We start from the raw sequence: 22,605 nt of genomic DNA on the forward strand, positions 1-22,605 counted from the left end.
TTTTTCCTGTGTTATAAAGCAAACCTAGGCCTTTTAGAAGGAGAGGCTCACCAGGGTTGGCCCTGGTAATGCACAGCAAAGTTCCAGATCACCGTTCAGTCACGCACGCTGTATCATGTGCAAACCTGTCTTTGGACAACAAGACAATGGATGCAATACCTGGAATGGAATGCAATGTAATACAAGCGATAAAGGTCTGTTAAGAACTGAACTCTGTACAACACTATGGTTACATTTTAGCATGAGGGGTTTATTAAATCTTTCTTAGCAGAGTCTATCAATCAAAAATCACAAACACATTCAGACCGAAAACAGTCCTATAATTTTGATGTGAAGTTTTGGATATAACTTGGAGCTCGTCCATTTTATGCTGGGCTAATGGCGTCTTCTTCAACACGACGTCCCTGTGGCTAAACAGAGACAAAAACAATAGTTACTGGATTATGGCCATATTCATAACATTTTTTTCCTAAATAGGTAATACAGAGACTTAAGGTATCAGTGTATGGTACAGATTTGGGATATGACCAATGCTTTGCTGGTTGCCATTGACCAATCATAAGCCAATTGCATCTGACCAATCCCGTGCCAGTGGTCCCTAGTATGAACTATAACGGGTCAAAAAAAGCAAAAGAGCTAACAGAGAGAAGGTCCAGTAATGGACTAAACGTTATTGTGCTTAGGACCATTTTGGGTGGCGGATCTGATGTGCTGGTGTCAGAGTGCGGTGTTCAGCATGACGGCATGATAGGATTTCGGATCATTTGGGATAAGGGATTTTTGGATAAGGGATACTCAACGCAATAAGGCAGTGGTACAGGGTATGTCAGTGAGCGCACCCCTGGTCCACACAGGATGTTAGTCCTCACCTCCAGGTCAAAAACAAGCAACAGAAAATGCACCTCTTTAATATAAGTAACAGATTCTACAGTCTTATCCCCAATTTTACTTGGTACTTCATGTACACAGCGTACAGAAATATAGCAACAGGTAATGTCACCCTGCAAAATTTATAACACGGGTAAAGACAATCCCAAACTTTAGTGGCAAGTAGTAAATCCATGGCGAGGCTGTAAACCGTAATGAGGAAACACCACAAGCCATTACCTTCCATAAAGCGTTCAAGGATCACAGAACAATAAAAGAAAAGACTTCCTGTCAATCAACCCATTTTACTATGATGTGCGTTGTTGCAACCTGCTCTTTATGTAATAACATTCCTAATGCTAAACAATGAGAACACGCAGTGTTGTAATTGCCGTGTGCCTCTACATGTTGATTTTTATTGTAAGACCTACTGACAAGACAGGGGTGTGGTACGATACAGCGTTCTACGTCGGAAGCTTGTGTAAACAGGAATTCTTACACATTACTTGGTATCAGTGCATTTCTTATCAGCGTGTTTTTTCCCCTTTTCCATATTAAATGTACCCAAACAAATTGGACATTATTTTGTTCACTACAAATAGAGCCGTAGTTTTTCTTTATTGTTTGTTTCTCCCTCTCCACCCCATCTGATCTTTTTTTGCGCCTGACCTGATTGTCGCATGTAGTGTATGTATAAAAAGTGATTGTGTAGCATCCTGCACACAGTCTGTAGCACTCCTGCTGAAGCCAGCGAGAGTGGAAGCACCGCTCGCAGTGTTCAGCTAGCATAAATGTGATGGGCTGCCACTGACTGCCACTTCTCCCAGCGGAAGTCCCATTGACTATACCGGTACTACTGAGCATGCCAGGTAAAGCACACTTTTATATACTTTGATTCAGTAGAAGCAACTCCAGGATGAGCCCAATGACAAAGTCCAATAACGTAAATATGTTTGCACTGATTTCCATGCAGTAAATAGGTCTGGATGCTCCCATACATAACCTTGAGAACTAAACTTACTAATATTTACAACAGCACAGGACATATCACTATATAATTCCATGTAGAAGAGTTCATTGTTCTATAGCAATACGATACCGTCACGTACCTTCACAAAGACGTGTGTAGGGAGAAAGCGTTTCAGCAGGTGACTGGTATAGTTGGGGAATCTCAGTAAGCTGATGTTTAGGGAAGGCAGCTGCTGATATCCAGCCATGAGAGGGTAGAAATTGTACAGCATTTTCTGGGCAGTGTCCGGAAGTATCTGCAGTCGAATCTACCAGCGAGAAAGAAATGCATTAATTTACCTTCAGCCTAACAAACATGTAATCGGAGGATTACTGCTCTCAGCTTTCCTTCCTTGAGCATTATTTCCTGGCCTTGATCTGTGAGTTCCTGGAGATTTTCCTGCAGTGATTATTGTCTGGTACCAGACTTTCAGCTTTGGACTTCTGATACTTTTCTACGACCTAACATGTTATTATGTTTAAGACCCAGCTTGGACTCTAATCCTGTTTTGCTCATTGGTAGCTGCATTTGGTTGACGATCTAGGATTTGACCTCTAGTCCTTTTTCTGTATGACTTCAGCCAACCTGGCATAGACTCTGCATTTGCTGTGCGCTGCTGCCACAGACATCAGTTTACCTGAGAATCCAGCAGGCACCAATCCGACAGTTTCGTTTCCTAGCCTTGATGGCAAATGGTGTCAAAGATAGTCATCTCCTACAGGAGACTGAGGAATCTACCAGACCCATGCAAGGTTCTGAACAAGCACCTGTCCCTGCACAAACCCCCCTACATAATCTGATATCTGCAGTCATGCCACTTTGTATACATATATATAATCCTCCATATTATGTGTCTCTGCTATCTAGCATTGGCACAAAGTATGAGTCTTACTTGCTTGAGCCCAGAAAACATGAAAGCTTCACTTGGTTCCACTGAGATTTCTATGTCCTGCACCAAGTTGGTTTTGTTTTGTAAATGGTAAGTGACGGGAAGAGATTCTCTAACTCGTCCAAACGATGGAAGATCTTAAAAGGAAACAAAAGAAATTTAAAATGCACTAGCATTTAACACATTGTACAATAAAATACAAATAAGGAACAGGAACAGGAAGCATTACTACTCATTACTCCACAAACGATTATATCTGAGAAAATGTAAAATTAAGTTGCGTGAAAAGGTATTTTCCCATGCGATTTAATGCATTGGTGATCTGGAGCTGAAATCTATTGTTGGGATAACATATTTCACTTTGATGATATTCAATACCCCTGTATCAAAAATGAATCCACCTTAGACTCAAAATCGGGTTATGTCCCCATGCATGCAGAGCTGCTTTATATCACTACATTTGTGGATTTTTGCACATGAATTGTTTGTTTGGGGTCCTGCCACAACATCTGAATGGGTTTTAGATCCAAAGCAGGATCTATGGTGCCTGCGATGCACATAAGTATCCCAGGTCCTGACAGAGCAACTCCAAAAAAATGACACCGTCACCGCCATGACCGTTTTTATGAAGACATAACAGGGCCCGTGTCACATTCTCTTCATAGAATGTTGTTCATCAACTCGAGTCCACAGATTATTTTTGTTGTTGTTGAGTGGCATGATGTGGCCAACAACTTCAATCGGAAGGCAAGGGTCAACATTATCCATCTTCTATTGGGCAGGGCTGGTCCAAATTATGCCTTTAATTGAGTTTTCACACAAGTTTGCTTGTTTGATTACCTACCACATCAAACAAATGAAAGAAGCGCCACACTTTGAGTTATCTGTTCTCTTAGATTTCTTCTATATATTGCTACAACGATCAAAATCTATGCAAAAAATATGCAACAATGCAGAGAATCGTACATTGTGTACCTTTTCATACAGTGGAAGTCATCTATGTGCAAGAGGGTCTCATGGGCGCTTATCATACAGTAAATGACTGGGCTAAATATCACCTCTTTGCATGCCCACCTCATCACCCTTATTACTTGTTATTATCGTTTTCCGAATGGTGTTTGGGCCAATTTAATATTTGGACATGGGTGGCCTGCCATGTACATCAGACTTCTGGCTGACTACGTTACCTGCATGCAAGTGGAGTGGAATGCTCTCAACTATCACATGGGGTAAAGTTATCACCGAGCTTACAACTGGTACATCTTCTCCAGCAGAACTCCTTTTAGAACAAAACACAACACATATACAGATTTAGCATGTTTGGAAAACCTGTATTCTGATATATGCCTACAACAACAAAGTCGTACCTGAAGCCAATGTTAATGAATTAGTAATTCTAAAACATAAATTAAAATGAATGCATTCAAGTACCCAGTGGGCATTACTAGGAACATATATTACACAAGGAAGGATTGGGGTAGAGAGAAGACCTAACAAAACCTAAACATGACTGAGAGAAGATTCCCTGTGCTAAGTTAAGTTCCCATTAGAATCAACACAAGACTTGAATCGACAAGACAGAGATTTATCTCAAGAATACTAGTTAAAGCTCTAAGATGCTCTGCAAATACTGAATTCAACCAACTCTGGGGTCATTGAATAAACCGCTCATAATCCTTATTATGTGGCTGAAAATCTTAAACAAACATTAGTGATAGTTAAGCTTACCTCTTCCAAGAGATGTTATAGCTACCGGTGGCAACACCATTTTCACTGTTAGCAACCGGAGGACACTTAAGACAAAAACATTCACTAGCACTCTCACCAGTTTGCAGAACAACTGTTAAAAGAGGAGGGAAAGACAAATCATCATCATTTTTGTAAAGAAACTCGCATTTTTTGGGGTTTATTATTATATTTCCTTATTTAACCGTTCAAGTCCCCCATGGACGTACTGGTACGTCCTAAAAAAGCATCCAATAAAGCCTTTTAGGACGTACCATTACATCCTGACTTTCTTACCGCTACATGGACTTCTCCTAACTGCTACATGGTAGATCAGGCTGTCTTTTGGCAGCCTGGCCTCCCCAAAGTCAGCAGAAGCCAGCATCTCTGATGAATCCTTTGTAATGGCTGCCCGCGCCAGCTCCAGTAAGCCGTTTCATAAGGAATATCGATCACATCATCGGAAGACATGATATCCCCTGCAGGGTCTGTCTAGAACCTGCTATGATATCCACTTGCTCTCCCTACTGGCCGATCACACACTTTGAAATTCCTAGTCTACGAAGATTTATTCCGTGATCACAGTCTAATCAGTGCAGGGGATTGTAGGAAAGAGAGGGAGAAACAATGTAAAAAAAAAACAAAAAAAAAACGTTTTATTTTCATTTATTCACTAAAAATTATAATAATACAAAAAATGGCATCGATGGCATAAAAACATGTTCGAAAGGTCCCTTGAGGGACCTCTATCCACGCTGCAAAAAAACCTTTACATACCATTGCCCTAGCTCTATATGTAAAAAGCATAACCCCTCTGTTTACTACCCCCAAACTCGTTAAGCCATAACTATAAAAAATAGTACCCTATATGGTACTATATAGGGGATGGATGTGGCCCTCTAGAAAATAATAAAATAAGGGTAAATGGAATCTTAATGAAACCCACATATGGTAAAAATAGCTCTGGGACTTAAGGTACGAAAAACCCCTCGGGACTGAGGGGGTTAATACCGGTTATAAAGAAAGCCGTTTCCTCTATTTTATTTTTTTTTGACAATCATTCCACTGGACTTCATTTTAACTTTTTTTTTAATCATGTTTACATATATGAACATATCTATACAAGAATAATTTCAGAAGAAAAAAAAACAATATATGCTGAAAACCTTTGCATCCTCAAGAGTATAGTTAATCAAGGGATGAAACAAGCATAGTATAGGCATATGGATATCTATGAACCAAAGACAAGACCAACGACCAAATAAGACCTGAGGTTAGGGAAAAAATTGTATGAATGGTTCTTATGAACCGTCACATTCTGTTTCTGTTTGCTTGCTCAGGTGTGCGCAGGGTGAGAAAATGGAACAACACGACCGCCATATTATAATAAATGCATCAAGCAAAACGCATCAACGTAAAGTGTATCAAACATATTTCAAGGGGCATCATCCCCCATATAAAGAAATACGTCCCTTAATTACTCACTATTTTCAACGTGGCATTCTGGTTGATCCACAGCTATGACAGATGACGCAAGTTGCAGCTGGCTGGATTTGATGGTAAGAGCCCACGGAGAGGCACTTAGGATATCGGTCATTAGCAAAAACGGGATGCCTGCATACACCCGTTCTAAATGCTCAAACTGGCATTACACGGCATGCAAAGAAACACATGGAAAAGTCAGTACATGGGATGAACTAAAGGATAATTGTTGGGCGATGTTGCACTTTGATAAAACATCACACTATCTAGTACACTTATCAGATCCGTCATTATTCATCCTTCTGAAGGATTAATCACATAAAATAATACAGAAACTTTAAGAAGCCTTTTCATTTTGCGTGACAACCTATCCGTGTCTGCTTCTGCATCAATGACAAATAACTGTTCCCATCAACAAAATATGAATAAGGCAGGTGAGAAGGGCCCGGCTCAAACTGCTCCAAGAAATGTTTGTCATTGAACAGCACTATAAATTGTGTTTCTAATACTTTATTTACTCATAAACATGTTAAATTCAGAAGGGTAGGTGGGGCAGCACTTTAAGCCAAATACCCACAAAAACCTGCATTGGAGAAACGGCAGATAACAATGCGATGATAAATTCAACCAACAAAGTTTCATCAATTGTTCTCTTCTAAATGATGTCAATGGCACATGAATCTTTAGCACTTGTTGTGAAGCCCCATAACCAAAATAACAGGTATATTATGCATGGCTGGATAGTCAAGGAAGAAAATTCATTAGATTGCATGTCTCCAATAGGAAAGAAATGTCTTTTTTTCCAAGATCCTGGCATGGTCCGAGGCATCTCACATGGCAGGTGCGGGCAGCACAGGAGAGTCTGACCCAGCTCTGGCTTTCTCCACGTGTTTTTTTTGTTGGCCCGCTATCCCTATATAGAACTGCTACACTAATGACAACCAGACTTTGGATTCAAAGCACAACAAATAAACCGGCAGCCAAAAACTGGCCTCCAGGAAGCAAATCCTTACCTTAGTAGATACAAATCTCACAGCAACATCAAACGGGTACACCGTTTCAATTGTTACAGTTTCATCCTGCATTGAAACAAGTCAGAAGTTAGACTTTGTAACGCTTTGGTTTTTAATTTTAATTATCACATAATGACAACGCTGTCCACTTTCTCTAGGGTTGGCAACTACACGGGATAAACAACATAAACATAGATGACATATTATGACACACGTATTAGGCCTTCAGGTGTGCTCGGACTTTTGTTACGTTAGATGACATGGAACCGCTGAAGCCTTCAAATCTACTCTAGGCTTACTCTAAGGGCAACTTGCAATAAGTCATGTGATTTCTCGACAATCTAAGGGATACTAACTAGATCTCGTCTACTGTCTTTAAGCCGAGACTGAAGGATGGTATTCATTTTAAAGGTAAAATTCATACAGTATGTATTGACAAACGACAATTAAGTGGTGGCGAGGTGGTCTAGTTCTGCCATTTCCAAGGTTGAAATCATCTGTATGCCAAGTATTCAGCAACCACAGGAAATATCATCTTACCCTATGACATTTGCAAATGATCTCTTTGTCCTCAACGGACGTGTCCATCAGATATGAAACGTAGACCAAGAATACACGTGTGCCAACAGATCCACAACGGATGTACAGAGGCATATCCAGCTGCAAAAAAAAAAGGAAATATCATTGTTTGGTGTATTCATTGATAAATCTTCACCTATATAGCTTTATGAATCAAAACTATTTGACCCACCAAAGTGATAGTACAGCAACAAAAGGGGATGGATAATTTAATAGGGAGGAATAAGTCCAGAAAACATGTTAAGGTACCTTTTCCCCGTGGAGTCCATAGAAGGTGGGTTTATCACGTATATTACTATATCCACACAAATACACATTTATTTTTTAATCTTTAAACAGCACGACATCGGTTTAGGTAAAATGTAATATTTGGATGCACTACAGACCAGTAAAGCTGGAAGTTTTAATTTACTTCTTCAAAATTAATTAATAACAAATTCACCTTTTCTCCAGGCTGCAGATTTCCTACAGATATATCAGTAAGCAGAGCCGGGCTCGAGTCATCGCACGTTTCTCCTCCGTGGAGCGTGACCACGGTCTTCTGTGTCAGGTTGGCATCTTGCCCTGTGTAAGACATTGTTTTATTGTGTTACAGCACAATGCATGCTTTGGGGAAAGGTCATACAGGGTAACCAGAAGTGACTGACCAAAACTAGCCAAGCACACCATTCTAATTAACCCTATGTCTGCCAGATCCTTAAGGAAGCCGTCCTGCCAAATTATGGCCCCAGCGGAAGCCTGCTCGCCAAAACCTTCTGTAGCTATCAAATGGTGAAGCGTTACAGGACATGTAAAGACGCAGCCAGTAATCTGTGTCCAAAAGGGCTGTTACCGGCCATTTAAAGGTAAATAGTTTAATTTACAAAAAGCAGGTGCTAGGAAGTCAATAGCTATTCAGGTGCTTTTAGTTTATTTCTATCCTCCTAAATAGATTAAATACCTGGCTTCAGGCCCGCGGTGAGTTTCACATCCTTGATGAGTGTGCTTTCCTGAGACTGTATTGTTATCATTAAACAATACATTTCGTTAGTAAGGGCTGGAGGCTCATGGTGCAACTGGACAGAAATCTTTGGAACTCTGGAAATGATCCTAACAAAGAAAATCAGAGGTGTTTTTGGTTAAAGAGGAGACGTTTGTAACAGCATTGGCGGCAAGCAGAGATGAAGAGTAACTGGCACAGGCTTTTACGCTTTTTCACTCACATGGTGCTGGCTTGGATTGTGATACTATCCCAGTGCACATCATTCTCGGGCAACTTGGGCTTACGTTTGAAGGAGCGAGCTGCCTGCACAGCCTCTTGAGCAGATGCTGCATCTCCTCCACCTCCCCGCCAGTTCAGGACAACACATCGGCCTGTCTCACTACCCAGGATTAGATTCACCGACGTGATCTACAAGTCATCAGTCAAAATACACAAAATAAATTCTATAAATGAAATCTATGGCACGGGTGTATGTTAATAGAACATCAACAATTTTTTTTTTTAACGCATGTTTTAGCTATCAGAAAACCAACCTCAATCTTCTTCCCAACATCTTCTGTTTTTGCAACAAACTTAAAGGAGAATTTTCGGGTCTTCCCGGGTACCAGGCACATTGTCCCTTGCACCGATTGCTCCAATACATCACTGGCCTGGCACTGTTCTTCAACCACACAGAACTGATTGTATTCCTGCAAATCGCACAAAATACCATAAGAAACTCTTCCGTGTTGGTTCAAACTCCAATGTTGCGGAAAGGGCATCATTATTTCTATTGACATAAGTATAAAAACACAACCTACGTGTAGTTAATTTACAACTACCAAAAACTATCACCTATTCTAGAGTATTTCTCAATATTACCTGGTTGCTGAAACCAACACAGAGTTTGGTGAAGCGGATCGGATGGGGGCAGTCGGTTTTCAGATACACAAACAGCTCAACAGGTGTATCCACGTGAAAGCTTGGATACAGGAACTTGGCCTTACACTGCACTGCGATGAGAAACAGAGGAGTATTTAACATCCACACAGTAAACGCCATCAAAATAGCCTCATGCAACACAAGTCTTTACACTTACCAAATGACACAATGTCTTGCACCTCAATGGTAAAGATATTGCTGCCTGCCAAGGATATTCTGTCTGTCCAGAGTCTTTGTGCTGTTTTCACCATAGATTCATCGCACTCTGGCTCTGGATCCGGGCTCTCATTCTGAATCACAAGAAAAAAAACACAAAGTGAACCCGGCAAAGATATCACATCATTATTATTTATTGTTTTATATAGCGCCATCAAATTCCGTAGCGCTGTACAATGTACATCATCCTGGCAGGATTTCACAGATTTCTTTAACTCACCATTAGCACTTTGATCAGGTTTTTCTCAATTCTGGACTTCTGATCCTCTTTTAAGGTTGATGCTGTAAAAATGAAAACTTCCTTCAGAACACTATGTTAACGATCAATACTGAATTTTTAAGCAATGAGCATAGTAAAATAAACAGGCCACAATTTTAGGATATTCCAGCTTGAGCATTGGCATTTCAATAAAAAAAAAAAATACTAAGGGACAGTTTAATGTCCATTCCCCCTCTACCATAGGACAATACAAGAAACAAAAAAGTATTTAACGGACACAAAAGAGGCAACTCTGCTCCAGCAGCTGCCCTCCTCCTCTAAGGGCCAACTATTCTCCCCACTGACCCCTACCCGCAGCTTTTCCCAAACCAGAGCTGAATCTGAATGGAGGTCAGCATTCAGCTTGGGGTGAGACCACACACATTATAAGTGCACATGATAGCTGGAGTGCCCCTTAAACTACTTTTCATACACAGAATTCCTGGCTTGCTTACAGACCTTGAGGACTGGAACTGTGAAACTTTGCATTTTATGAGTTTTGTCCTCTAGAACGATTTCCCAGACCCCATTCAGCGTACCTCTCCCCAGCAGCTCCAGGGAATAGGTGATATAGTCATTCAGTTGGGCCATGAGGTAGGCACATTTGAGAGCTGTGGTCAGTATGGAAGTGAGAAGCGTCCACCACCGCTCACTACGATAGTCACACATTACATAGTCCAGCAACCTGTGGGAGAAAGACAGCAGAACGGGCACATCATCTAATGACGATAGAAATATTACCCAATGTGTGCAGTAAAGCTGTACCAAGGGAATACAGCATGACAATTAATACAAAGTGATAGAAATGGGCCAGTGGATAAAGGTTTTATTTGAAATAAATGATGGAGTGACTTCACAAATGGGGCAGGACGAGCCACATGTGGGGTGAGGTTAGTTATATGATGGGCAGGGCTAGCCCCAGATATCAGTGAAGTGCTCAACTATATGTTGCACAGATGTAACCCAACGCTACCACAAATATAATCAATAATCATTGCAAAGTAATACGATTTGTCATTAAAAAATAATTTTTCAACTTCATTTATATTGATTTTATGCTAATATATATATATATATATACATATATATATTGCTTTAGTCTTGACACAAACCAGACATTATCTGACTCACTTGAGTGCTTTACTGTAGTCTTTTGCGTAGTAATATTCCTCTCCCATTTGAACCACTGAAAGCAAAATCAAGATATAAATGCCTTAGTAATCTGCACTACTTGCATCGCTAGCATCGACATAAACGTATGGACCGAAACAAAGGTGTTATAACATGGCTGTGGGAAGACTTCAGCTAGCCGCTAGTATAAACACTAAAAGTGCAACTGGCACAAAAAAACCCCCAAAATCTATACATCAATATAACGTTATGCCTAGGTCAGCATCATAAGGAGAAGACGTGAATGTGCACAATTAAGTTTTTTGTGATCCTTGAATTACTTACTTAAGTGGCATTTCATTCGTGGACACTTATATTTCTTGAACTGGGCAACAGCACTGCTCAGAAGGCTAATGATTTGTTCCTGCGATAGACCAAGAGAACATGATTAAAATCCAGGAGCAACAGGGTTAACTAAAGAAAATGCTCTTCTAATGTTCCTAATACCTTGGAAGACGGTAAAAACAAAATATTGAGCATTGCCAAATGAGGTTAATCGGGGACTTACTGAGTGAACAACAGTCCGCTCTTTCTGTTGTGAAGCCAGAATCCCTGCCTTCTCCTTCTCTGGGTCCGAAAGATCAAAACCTGCACAGTACGGGAAATCATCATTTTTAACATGCGTTATGAAATGATAAACTCTTCCGAGTCAGCTCTAGTTACCGATGTCTCAATTACTTTTCTACACATTGTAGCACAGAACACAGATTAATTTCTGTATAGAAAAAGAAAAAACTAAATTTCTTTAAAAAATTCACGTAGAAATCTAGAAAAAAAAACAAACAAACACAAAATGTATAGCAATGGTCCCCCTACCCACGCAGTCCACAGCAGTTTTATCAATACCTAACATAACACACGGTCTCCTTCACAAAGCTAATGTTAGTGCTGACACGCCAATAGCTTACTCAGTATTCCTTGGCGCCATGGCCTCTGTCCATAGAAGTCAAGCACTCCATTGGGGACATCGAGAGGATCAGGATTTGGATATAGCACTGACGGCTAGACATGTTGAAAACAAACACAAGTAAATATATTAACTTCAACAACAAATGACAATAACGCGATAAACCTCTGTAAATACAAAAAAAGGTTTGTAAGGCAGAGCACATCTGGCCATATATTGAGAACCCTGCTTGAAAGCTTGCCATCTAGCCTTATGGCAGTTTTATACAAAGTTCCTCGTGAGTTTACAATCTAATCTGCATTACACGATGGGTACTTAAATTAGAATATGAAATGATCTCCAAGTATTCCAGTTTTAGAATCCTGAGTTTAGTCAAACAAACAAGACCTGGGCAATAAATACGTGTGCGTGTCGTGCGTGTGGCTGACTTACGTCGTGGTTACACAGATGTGCCGCTACCTGCTTGCGCTCCTGTGAATAGTATGCTGCCTGCTGATAGTAGAAGCCGGGGTTCTGCGTCTGAATAGCCGTCAGGCCCAGCTTAATTGCTTCATCAAATAAATCCCCAAACGCCTGGAACCTTCAGGAACAAACAAACAGAAGACATGAGTCTACTAATATATTATATATATATATATATATATCACGTTTATATACGTCATGTAGTATTACATACTGTTTAGACATCCAAGCCGCATGCTCAAAGGCCAGCTCGGCACTTCCAATTTTTTTCTTGCACAGATCAATGTGTTTTCTGAATTGCGCAATGGCATCTAGCGGCGTATTATGCTGGAAACACAGGCGGCAGATCTACAGAGCAAAATCAGACCGATCACAACACACGCACACATGCTTTCTACAGTAATGATATCTTTTCTTTGACGGCTCGTCTAGTCTGCTTAATTTTCCTGGTGTAAAGACTTGGACGTTAATCAGTCTTTGTCTTGTCTTAGATGTAGGATATTTTTATAACCATTATTAATTAGATCAAGTAGAGGAGTATTTTCTTACAAGGGCAGAAATGTACAGGGAACAGTATCATGGAGGGCTTTATCAGTTAGTAGAAAGATTTTAAATCGAGTTCTCGAGTACCTTTGGCAAAAAGCACATAACTTACCATTCATATCTTTTTTTAACATTGCTAATAATATTAAAAAGTACATGTCCCGATAGTGACCCCTGAGGTACCCCGCTAAACAACATGAAATAAAGAAAGAACTTAGAATGACGAAGAACATAGAGCACGTGCGCAATAAACACAGAGACAGTGCTGTGAGCGATCACGCAAACGCAAGACAGTAGTTCCACTCACCTTATAGTTTATAAATCCAGCAATGGTCTTTATCTCCAGCATGTTAGTTTCATGAGACCTCAGCTCGTGTACTAGATTATACGCAGTACGGTAATTTCTACAGACAGAACAAAAGGCTCAAAATCAGCACTCAATATTAAAAACATGTTTTTCATCGTAATGCACAGCGGATACAAAATATCCTTCCATTGAAGTAGTAGTGGCTAAAATAGCAGGGGAATTTGGGAATATTTGGGGTAGATATAAGCCAACTAGACTGACACTAAAAATTTTATATAGAGAACAGACAAAACGTTATCACCCAATAATGTGCATATGATACTACGACACTTCTGCAATATCAGTGATATTAAATAGGCCATGCTTCTCAAGAGACTGACATACCTTTCTATTTTCATTGAATTATAGAAACATTATAGATTTATAGAACCGGACGGCAGATAAGAACCAGTCTGCCCATTTTTGCTGATTTATGGACTTAGCCCTTAATCAGTGCTTGGTCTTGTCTTATATTCACGATAGTTTTATAACTAGCCCATTATCACTAATACAGTTTTGATATTATTTTATAATATTTGAATATTTCTACCAGTCACAATATGCCTTACGGGAGTTCATAATTTGATAGTCAGCAAAAAGATGTGATGTCATAAGAGTCAGCAATGCGTCAGCGTACACTAAAATAATAACACTGACTGGAAGAAACGTTACAGAACGATAAAGCGATACAAAGCGTGCCGGCGCCGTGCCGTACTTACTTCAAGGCATTCTGTGTGTCCTGCTTCAGCTCACTGAAAAATGCAATCTTGAACTGGTGCCTTACAAACAGTAACTGGAAAACAATACAGAGGCTGCCGTAATATAACCCAAATACTACTACAATTCCCTGTTCTCTATCAATGATGTGATTTATAGCTTTAATAGAGAATTACCTGGTGGGTGGTTTTATTCAGGAACTCCTTGTGTGACTTTACCCTTCGGATTTCCGTGTAGTAATATGTTTGCGCGTGTTCATAAAACGCGTTCTCTAATCTAGAAGAAAAAAAGTTAGCGGCCGTAAGGCATGGTTACCCCCACACCATCTTGTACACTAAGCTCGGAATCTTTCCTATAAAGTAAGACAGCTGACCCGTGAGCAGACGAGAGCACTTTGGCTGACTTTATTCTTGGATAAGACTGGCAAGGGAGGGCAATTATTTGGATTACCTGCAGCACCACATGTCATAAAGCATAAGTAGACAATGTGATGGACAGTTATTTCCATCCCGCTGTAAAGGAATAGGAATTCATATGATATACCTGATTATGTAGCCCACAAGGTGGTCAGTGTGCGGCAGAACAAATAGGGATTTGCCTGAGAGATCACAGGCATTGCACAAAGCAGCAGCACGTTCTGAAGCAATCATATCTTCACCTGGAAAAAGAAGAAGAAGAGGAGAAACATAACAATATCATTTTATATCAAAATCACAATGTCCATCCCCTGGGCACATTGTAAGCATGGAAGCTTTTGCGATATAATCTACTTCCTATAAAGTAATATTAGTAACATACCTTACCAACTGTCTCAAGTATTTACCGTATATAGGTATGAATAAATCAAAGCGAACATCCGAGACCAAGTTACCCGTGTTATGCAATTAACCAAGTTATACATTGTTCTGCGATCCAAGGCCCCACGATATATTGTAATATTTCTGTGATATGAATATTTTGTTAAGAACAGTACCTGGGGGTAGAGGGGTCTTCCTCTGAATTAAAACCACAGCGACCTTTGTGTTTCTTCCCTGTAGGCTCTGCCTAAAAATGAAAGAATTAATGTGACAGATATGAAAAGGGATAAAGATGACAGGTTTACCTATATGTCACCTATATGTCCCATAACTCCAGTAGTGCGTGTACATATTTCGCATGATATCTGTTATTGTTCCTAAGCATTGATCAAACCTACCAGCTTCTTCAATGAGGACTTAAAGAGGACTAAAATAACCCTTAATATCGCTCACAGAATGCGGTGTGGTGTTATTTCCTAACTGTTCCGACATTTAAACATATTTTACCCAGTGCCCATGGCTCGACCATACAGCACCTCATGGTAGGTCCTGTAACGCAACTTCCTGAAGGTAGCATCAAACAGCTGCTCCTATGTGGCCTTTCTGTGATTTTTGGGTTTAACCCCCTTTAATGTAAACGACAGATTTATTTCAGTAACTTCCTTTTTACCTCACAATTTCCACTCTGGTTGCACATTCAGACTGCTTTTCCTTCCATTGGGCCTCATCCCAGTCCAGCTCATAAAACACCACTACCAAGGCCGGCACCAGATTAAGGTGTTTGTTCATCCAACCGGTTTTAAGAATCCCTTTGGGTATATACCACTCATACGAAGTTCTCTGGAAGGACATCGTATCACAATAAGTAAGGGTAAGGAGAAATTACCATGAAATTGCAATTAACATATCAACAAAACAATATACAGCTACATCATTTGAAGAGAGTATCCTGAAGTGTTACATTTAAATCTCATCCATCAGAGAGTGATCTTAGGATCAAGCTATTGTAATGTCAGTAACACTGAAGTATCGTTTGCGAGCATGTGGGGGTTCATTCATTGAAAGGGGATTGAGGTTTCACCTCCTTTACTCCCCTATTGATTAGGAAGGGCCAACACTGACAGGTTTCCCCAACAAGAATGGCTGAGCTGGCCCTGTATCATGAATAATTCAAAGCTTACTGATTTAACTAAACATTACACAGGGCCAGCCAACGCTTCCTGCAGCTGAAGCTCACTGGGGTTTGGACCTTCATAAAGAATAGTGAAGTCACACAGTTGAAAGACAACTTTCTTGAAACGTCTCCTGACAACTCATCCTTTGTGTGACTGAACTGAAGCGTTGTGAGCACCTTAGTATACAAATCATCTTAGATCCATCCTAAAGTCAAACCTGGTCCCTGCATTCTCATTGTGTTGGTTTTCCACGTGTGGGATGGACTCCACACATGTTGTCCCAGTGGGGGCTGCTTGTTTGTTGAGGGTGGGTAAACGTTGCATAATGCCAACACATATTGATCAGATTACCATGAGTCTTCCTACATCAGAAATCTTCCCAATACAACCTGCTCTTGTCTCGATTTCCTACGTTAATCTCTGACAATAAATATCCTTTAGACACAATGGTTTCAAAGCATTAATTCTTACATGTAGTAGATACCTTTGTTCTGCATTTTGGATACTCATGATCACCAGGAAGAACCTTAAACGAGATAGGTACTCGGTCTGCTCTTCTGTTTGCACAGAACGCATCCCAAATAGCACGATGAACAGCATTGAAGGTCACATCTAAACCTGTGAGGGTCACAAATGCCATCGGCCGACAGCATAATTCCACAGGGAAATCCCACTGCGTGGGACTCATCTTCAGTACCAGTACACAACCCTGAAAGAAAAAAAAAATCAAATAACTGAACAAAGCTATGGCTGAAACACATACTTCCACTATCCTCATCAGTGGCACATTACCGGTAACGTTTCACGACAGTCTACGGTCTTCTCATTGACACTGGAAGCAGTCTTCACACAACTCTACATATCTGGCCAATGTATCCTTCTGGAATGTAATCGGTCATGGCTTTGGAGGAGGACACACATTTAACCACAGCTTCTCTTATGAACACCAATTCTAATAATTCTAATTATTCTTTAATGTGAAAAGTCCTATTTTCTCTGTTTATAAAGGAGAAACTATCCTTGCCATGTTGCTGCAGATTTGCTAGAATGACATCTGTGTAGAAGACCAGATTTCCTACTTAACCTGCGGCATGCACAGAAATTGTACAAAAAGAAGAGCAGTGTTCAAAACATCGCTGCTAAACATTTTATTATAACCCCTGGTTAATTAAAACATCCGCATACCATAATAAACACATTTTGCTGATGTATACATACACAGGACACAGACATATATGCGTGTGTGTATATGTGTATATTGATATATACTGTACACACGTCAATAGGACTGTGGAACGCTGTAATACAATCATTCCAACCTCCTCGAAATCTGGGCTCTGCGCGGGGAGGAATTATTTATACATGTTGAGTATTTGTAACTGTTATGGGTTTGACAGTCGATCTGGTCAGAGGCTGGGTGATCAATATGAACCACGAAAATGATCCTGTAATGGTTTGTAGCTTTCAGCATTCCCAACCTGCACATACCTGTCCCGATCCGCACATACCCCAATTGGAAACAAGACTGGTTCAGTCAGCGCACTGGCATCACTTCCCCTGATATTACATTCATTAGCATGATCAATGGAGCATGTGTCCACAAACATGATATGATCTGCACAGCACCAGCCAGCTCCAGCAGTGTCCCCCTACTAACTATGCCTATCATACTGTCAGCATGCGCATTGGGGCCACACGACGCTCATAAACTCCCCACATCAGGTGAGTCTAGGACCCCAAACACTACCTGATCACAAAGCGGCTCCAACAATTAAGCAAGCTCATCCAAATACGAGATCTCTACTGCATGACTCCAGCGTCACCCCGGATACACAACACCATGTCACAGGGACCTGTGCAGCGGCTGGCGTCACCTCACCGGAACACAGCCCCAACCCGCACCCTCCTCCGCTTCCCCCAGTGGGACCAGCTAGGGAATGCCAGCTGACTGCCAGTCAGACACCGGTGATGCAGCTGCCGCCATGCTGAACGAGGGCAAGTTGTTTATTAATGACGAGTTTTTTAGGGAGACGATGGAGAAAAAAAATAATTAATTGGAGATTAGACAGGGAACGTAGCATTTTTTTGTGTTTTATGCAGCAGCCACTTGCACCTGGTGTGCTGAATATGTGGATATTACATGGATCCCTTTATTAAAGCATATCTAATATTAGTAATCTAAAAATAACTATATCATTAATAAGCAAAAAAAATAGATGCAAAATGCTGCCACTACTAAAGATGGCTGCGTTCGGCGGCTGTAGTGGGGCCTGCGGTGCGTGATGACGTTGCCTGGCGGAAGCGCGAGCAGCCAGTGGCTGGGCTCGGAGTTGCTTGGCTGTGCGGGGAGAACTTGAGCAGTGAGTTCGTGAGGTGAACTCGCCTCAGACACAGACTCCACATGTATTAGTGGCCGCGGTACTCCGCTCGCACTTGGTGCCCGCTTTATTAGCGTTATGGCTGCTAACGAGGACCAGGAGGTGAGTGAATCTCTTGTGTAGCTGCCTAAAATAGAAGGGCTGGTTACAGAGATGTTGCACTCCTCACAAATCCTTACAATGCTGTTTATTGTTATTTTATATAACGCTGTCATATTCAGCAGCGCCGTACAAAGGGTAAATAGGACATAACATGTAGTATATAACGTAACACTCCGACTCAAAGAAGCAAAGGGGTAATTTGCAGGTACTGTCCATAGCTCCATACCAACAAGTACATTTATTCCAAAGCACAACATCCCAGAGGCCCGGACCTTCCAACCCCCCGATCAGTGTGCGTTATACTGAACCCAGTGAGATGAATCTATCTTAAACCTGTCCTCGGATATAGCTAAGCTTTATGCACGGCAAGTTCAACCATCTTGCAGGCCTGGGTCAGCCATCTGGCACACCGGGGAAGAGCCCTGGGGGCTACTGGCTTACAGCACCACACACTCGCACTGAAGCGGGAGATCGGGTGTTGCTGTGTACGCCCGCTGGCTGGATAAGCCTGGCCGCACGAAACGTGAGCACTTATGCCATCGAGTGGCCACGGACCTTTAAGTGCCGTGACAGCTAAGTCACTGCCTGTCTAGTCCTGACATAAGCCGTCTACAAAAGGAAAAAATAGATATCCTTTGATACCCTGGATAGATTTATTGTTTAATAAAAGTATTTCGATAAGTACACAATGCCGGCACTCTTAAGGAACGGCTCTCCTTTTGGAATCGTCCAGAAACAGTGAACTATGAAATACATGAATGAACACCAACAGCAGGAGAAGAATCCCTCGTAATGTGTTTATGTGTTACAACAACAGCACTTAAAGCACAGCTCACAACCGCCTGATTCAAAACACCAAAGCTGCCGACCCAAGTAAAATACTTTATTGGTGCTTCACGGAAACACAAATAGCAAATTATCTTATGTGTTTTGTATGATAAGGGCACTTAGTTATAAGCCCCGGTGCAACGATAACCCATATAAAAATGGGACACTAGCTCTAATACTGTATGATGTTACATATTTCTGTCCGTTTTTCTTTTTCAGATGGAGCTGGAAGCTCTGCGCTCTATATATGAAGGCGATGATTGTTTTAAAGAAATAGGGCCTTCAGCGTTCCAGTATAGGGTAATGTGTTTATTAAACGTATTTGTGTTAAATTCTTTAACATAAAGTCTATGATATTGGCCCAGATGGCCTGTCAGAGATTATTTTATAATAATTTGTAAAGCATGCGTAGGAATGTAGTTATAATTTCCTTAAAGAAAGGTCTTAAAGGGACCGTTTAATGCCCTCGACACCTGCTCTTTGAGCTTTACTTCATTCATGTAAACTTGACCGCGGAGCTTAATCCAAACCTGAAAGCCAAATACATAACTGCCGGTATGTTTGGCAAAAATATTTTCGAATAGCAAATGATTAATGGCTCATCAAACTAATATCTTTTGTTTTTTTCTAGGTTGGTGATATTGGTGACAGCAAAGCCTTCCTTATAGATATATCCTGGCCAGAAACCTACCCAGAATCTGCCCCAGTCATATCTATGAATGCATTTTTTAACAATCAAATGTAAGTACTTTGCTGTCGAAAGACAGTAAAGAAAGTAGGCTGGTACCTTACTATGTATGAAAATGTTATATATCTGTGTGTAGTTAGTAGGGATTATTCATGGGGTTTGTTGACATCCTAAGAAAGGGGTGAAGTGGTTAATTGTTTTATTTTTTGTTACTTTTAGTTTCAGTGACTATGCTCAAGATTGTAAGCTGGTGAGCAGAGCTCTCTCCACCTAATGTATCGGTGTTATCTTAGTCTGTCAGTTCTTGTCTTGTCATACCCCTTGAATATATGTATTGTATGAAGCGCTGCGTAAATTGTTGGCGCTATAAAAATAAAATAATTTTGTTTTTTATTTTGCATCACACAGCTCCCCTTCTGTGAAGCAGAGCATATTAAATAGGTTGCAAGAGCAAGTGGAACAAAATCTTGGCACAGCAATGACATACACCTTGTTTGAATATGCCAAAGACAATAAAGAAGATTTAATGGAAAACCACCAGCCATTCAACAATGCTATAGTAATTATCTTAACCCTTTTTGTGTTTTCCAGAGCTTGTGTTAAATAAAGTAACCATGTTTTATGTTTATAGAAATTTTGAGGTAGTTTGTAAATTGCCTTTTTTCTAGTTTTGCTTGCAAGTAGGTAGTAACATGTGACAGATACACACCAAGTGGGAAGAATGACAGGAATTGGCATGCATAGTGTTACCCGCACACTCCTTCCGCTATATCCCAAGCACAGCCTGAGAACTGTCATTACTAACCGTCAGATCCAAATATTTCTTTTAACTTTTTCTTTAATTGTACAATGGCTCCATGAAAACACATTGCTTTGCATCATGCATATATAAGTATACGTATATTATTACCAGGTTAGCTAGCAGCAACAAAATATTAGATTTTGGACTATTTTATTGTCAGATTTGTGATTTGCTTACAGTCCTGTTTTTGATGTTTTTGATGTTACTCTGTTCAGACACTAGCAGGAAATGAAAGCACAGCAGAACATGTTAATGCACCAAGTAAGAAGAAAGAGAAAAAGGAGCAACTGACAAAAGCGCAAAAGAAAAAATTAGCAGACAAGACAGGTGGGGAAATAAAAGCGTTATATATCTAGTGTGTGTGTGTAATATGTGTAAAACTAAACGCAGAATTTGTTCTTTCCATCCCTAGACTATAAAGGCGAGCTCCCTCGTGGGTGGAACTGGGTGGATGTTATTAAGGTAAAGCTATTCAGTAATTCCTACTTGGCGACGGAGGACTTTATTCACTACACGTTGATAACAAGAAAGATTTCGTGGCACAGACTTTAATATGTATTAAGATCACACACACACTCTCATTTTACTATACCGTATGCAATGTCCAACATAAAATGCATTCTAAAGTCAGTGACAATGGAATATTTTGACTCCAGTGCATACACCCCAAAGACTTATTGACTACATAGTTCCAGATGAGCAACTGCATATTCCCTAGGTACCAGACATACCATAATCACTCTTCCTCATTCATTGACACGCTAATGCTGTGCTACAATATTTAAGATAGAGCCTAAACATTGTTTTCAATTTTAATTATTTTTATTTCTTCTTCCCCTTATGGATGCGATTTCTGCCATTATGAACACCTACAGCATGTAAGTATACAGAGAAATTGTCCCCTGAACACCATTACCATTGAATTTACATAATTTCCTGTAAAGCACTATAACAGAAGTGATGTTCTGCTTGCTTAGCTTTCATAGTTTGTTTTAATATTGTGGTCTGTTAGTACTTGTTTCTAGTATAATCTAGTAACTCAATCTTGCAGTTTCTTTTAAATCCATACTGACTTTTTCAAAAGCTGTCATCTAAAGGTATTCTACAGCTTAAACCCTAACATACATCCCAGTCTGATGTTCTCAGGTGATTAACAACATTTTCTGCCTTTATGGACAAAACATGCTGATTGTAAATTATATTTCCTAGCTAGGTTTCAGCTACTGATTTCCCTGTCTATATAAATAAATGGCTTAGAGCATTTGACCTAGTTTAATATTTCATATCCAGCATGTGCTTCTATGTAAGATTATGTTTGTGTTGTGTGACAGACCTAGCAGGCTCCAGTGGCATTTGCCCCAAAAGATAACTATCATTCACTCCCTGATTAGATGTATGTGCCCTCATGGGCCAGTCCTTTCCATGTGTGTTGGGCAGAAATGGTCTAATCCTGATGATTGTGTCTTGGGCTTCTGCACAACCATTATTGCAGGTATCAGTAGTGACACTAGAGGGAGACAACATGTTTCAAAAGCAAATGGAAAGGCTTTTACATTTGTGACCGTTCTATTTTGCCATCCTGCTTATTGGCTTATTCACTACAGTTTAAGTTTACAGTAGATTTGCTGTTTTTACTCACTAACTTTATTCTGCATTGTTAAGAGCCATAACTTGAATAAATTCCAATAAATTAACTGCTTTCCTTTTCCGTAATGAGTGCGTGGATACAGCACTGTGTACTTTTGTTT

At 40.4% G+C, this 22,605-nt stretch overlaps 2 protein-coding genes across 2 annotated transcripts; one reads left to right on the forward strand and one right to left on the reverse strand.

Moving 5' to 3' along the window:
- Nucleotides 1–229: 229 nt before the first annotated feature.
- On the reverse strand, nucleotides 230–17,949 carry TRAPPC11 (trafficking protein particle complex subunit 11). Its single transcript, XM_053459447.1, has 30 exons — nucleotides 17,807–17,949; nucleotides 16,544–16,768; nucleotides 15,555–15,724; nucleotides 15,061–15,131; nucleotides 14,631–14,745; nucleotides 14,264–14,363; nucleotides 14,090–14,163; nucleotides 13,332–13,428; nucleotides 12,696–12,829; nucleotides 12,452–12,599; nucleotides 12,021–12,114; nucleotides 11,621–11,700; nucleotides 11,398–11,476; nucleotides 11,074–11,128; nucleotides 10,482–10,627; nucleotides 9,904–9,965; nucleotides 9,625–9,757; nucleotides 9,408–9,538; nucleotides 9,080–9,235; nucleotides 8,767–8,954; nucleotides 8,505–8,653; nucleotides 8,007–8,128; nucleotides 7,526–7,645; nucleotides 6,986–7,051; nucleotides 5,976–6,132; nucleotides 4,494–4,605; nucleotides 3,953–4,044; nucleotides 2,769–2,902; nucleotides 1,977–2,144; nucleotides 230–410 (listed from the first exon to the last, which is right to left on the reverse strand). The coding sequence occupies exons 2-30, from the start codon at nucleotides 16,745–16,747 to the stop codon at nucleotides 366–368; spliced, it is 3,402 nt and encodes a 1,133-aa protein (XP_053315422.1). The 5' UTR covers nucleotides 16,748–16,768; nucleotides 17,807–17,949; the 3' UTR covers nucleotides 230–365.
- Nucleotides 17,950–18,372: 423 nt separating this feature from the next.
- On the forward strand, nucleotides 18,373–21,424 carry RWDD4 (RWD domain containing 4). The gene is made up of 6 exons (XM_053459492.1): nucleotides 18,373–18,539; nucleotides 19,587–19,667; nucleotides 19,999–20,108; nucleotides 20,464–20,614; nucleotides 21,073–21,184; nucleotides 21,270–21,424. The coding sequence occupies exons 1-6, from the start codon at nucleotides 18,516–18,518 to the stop codon at nucleotides 21,407–21,409; spliced, it is 618 nt and encodes a 205-aa protein (XP_053315467.1). The 5' UTR covers nucleotides 18,373–18,515; the 3' UTR covers nucleotides 21,410–21,424.
- Nucleotides 21,425–22,605: the final 1,181 nt, after the last annotated feature.

The sequence above is a fragment of the Spea bombifrons genome, chromosome 1 (genome assembly GCF_027358695.1).
Source record: "Spea bombifrons isolate aSpeBom1 chromosome 1, aSpeBom1.2.pri, whole genome shotgun sequence".
Lineage (NCBI taxonomy): Eukaryota > Metazoa > Chordata > Amphibia > Anura > Pelobatidae > Spea > Spea bombifrons.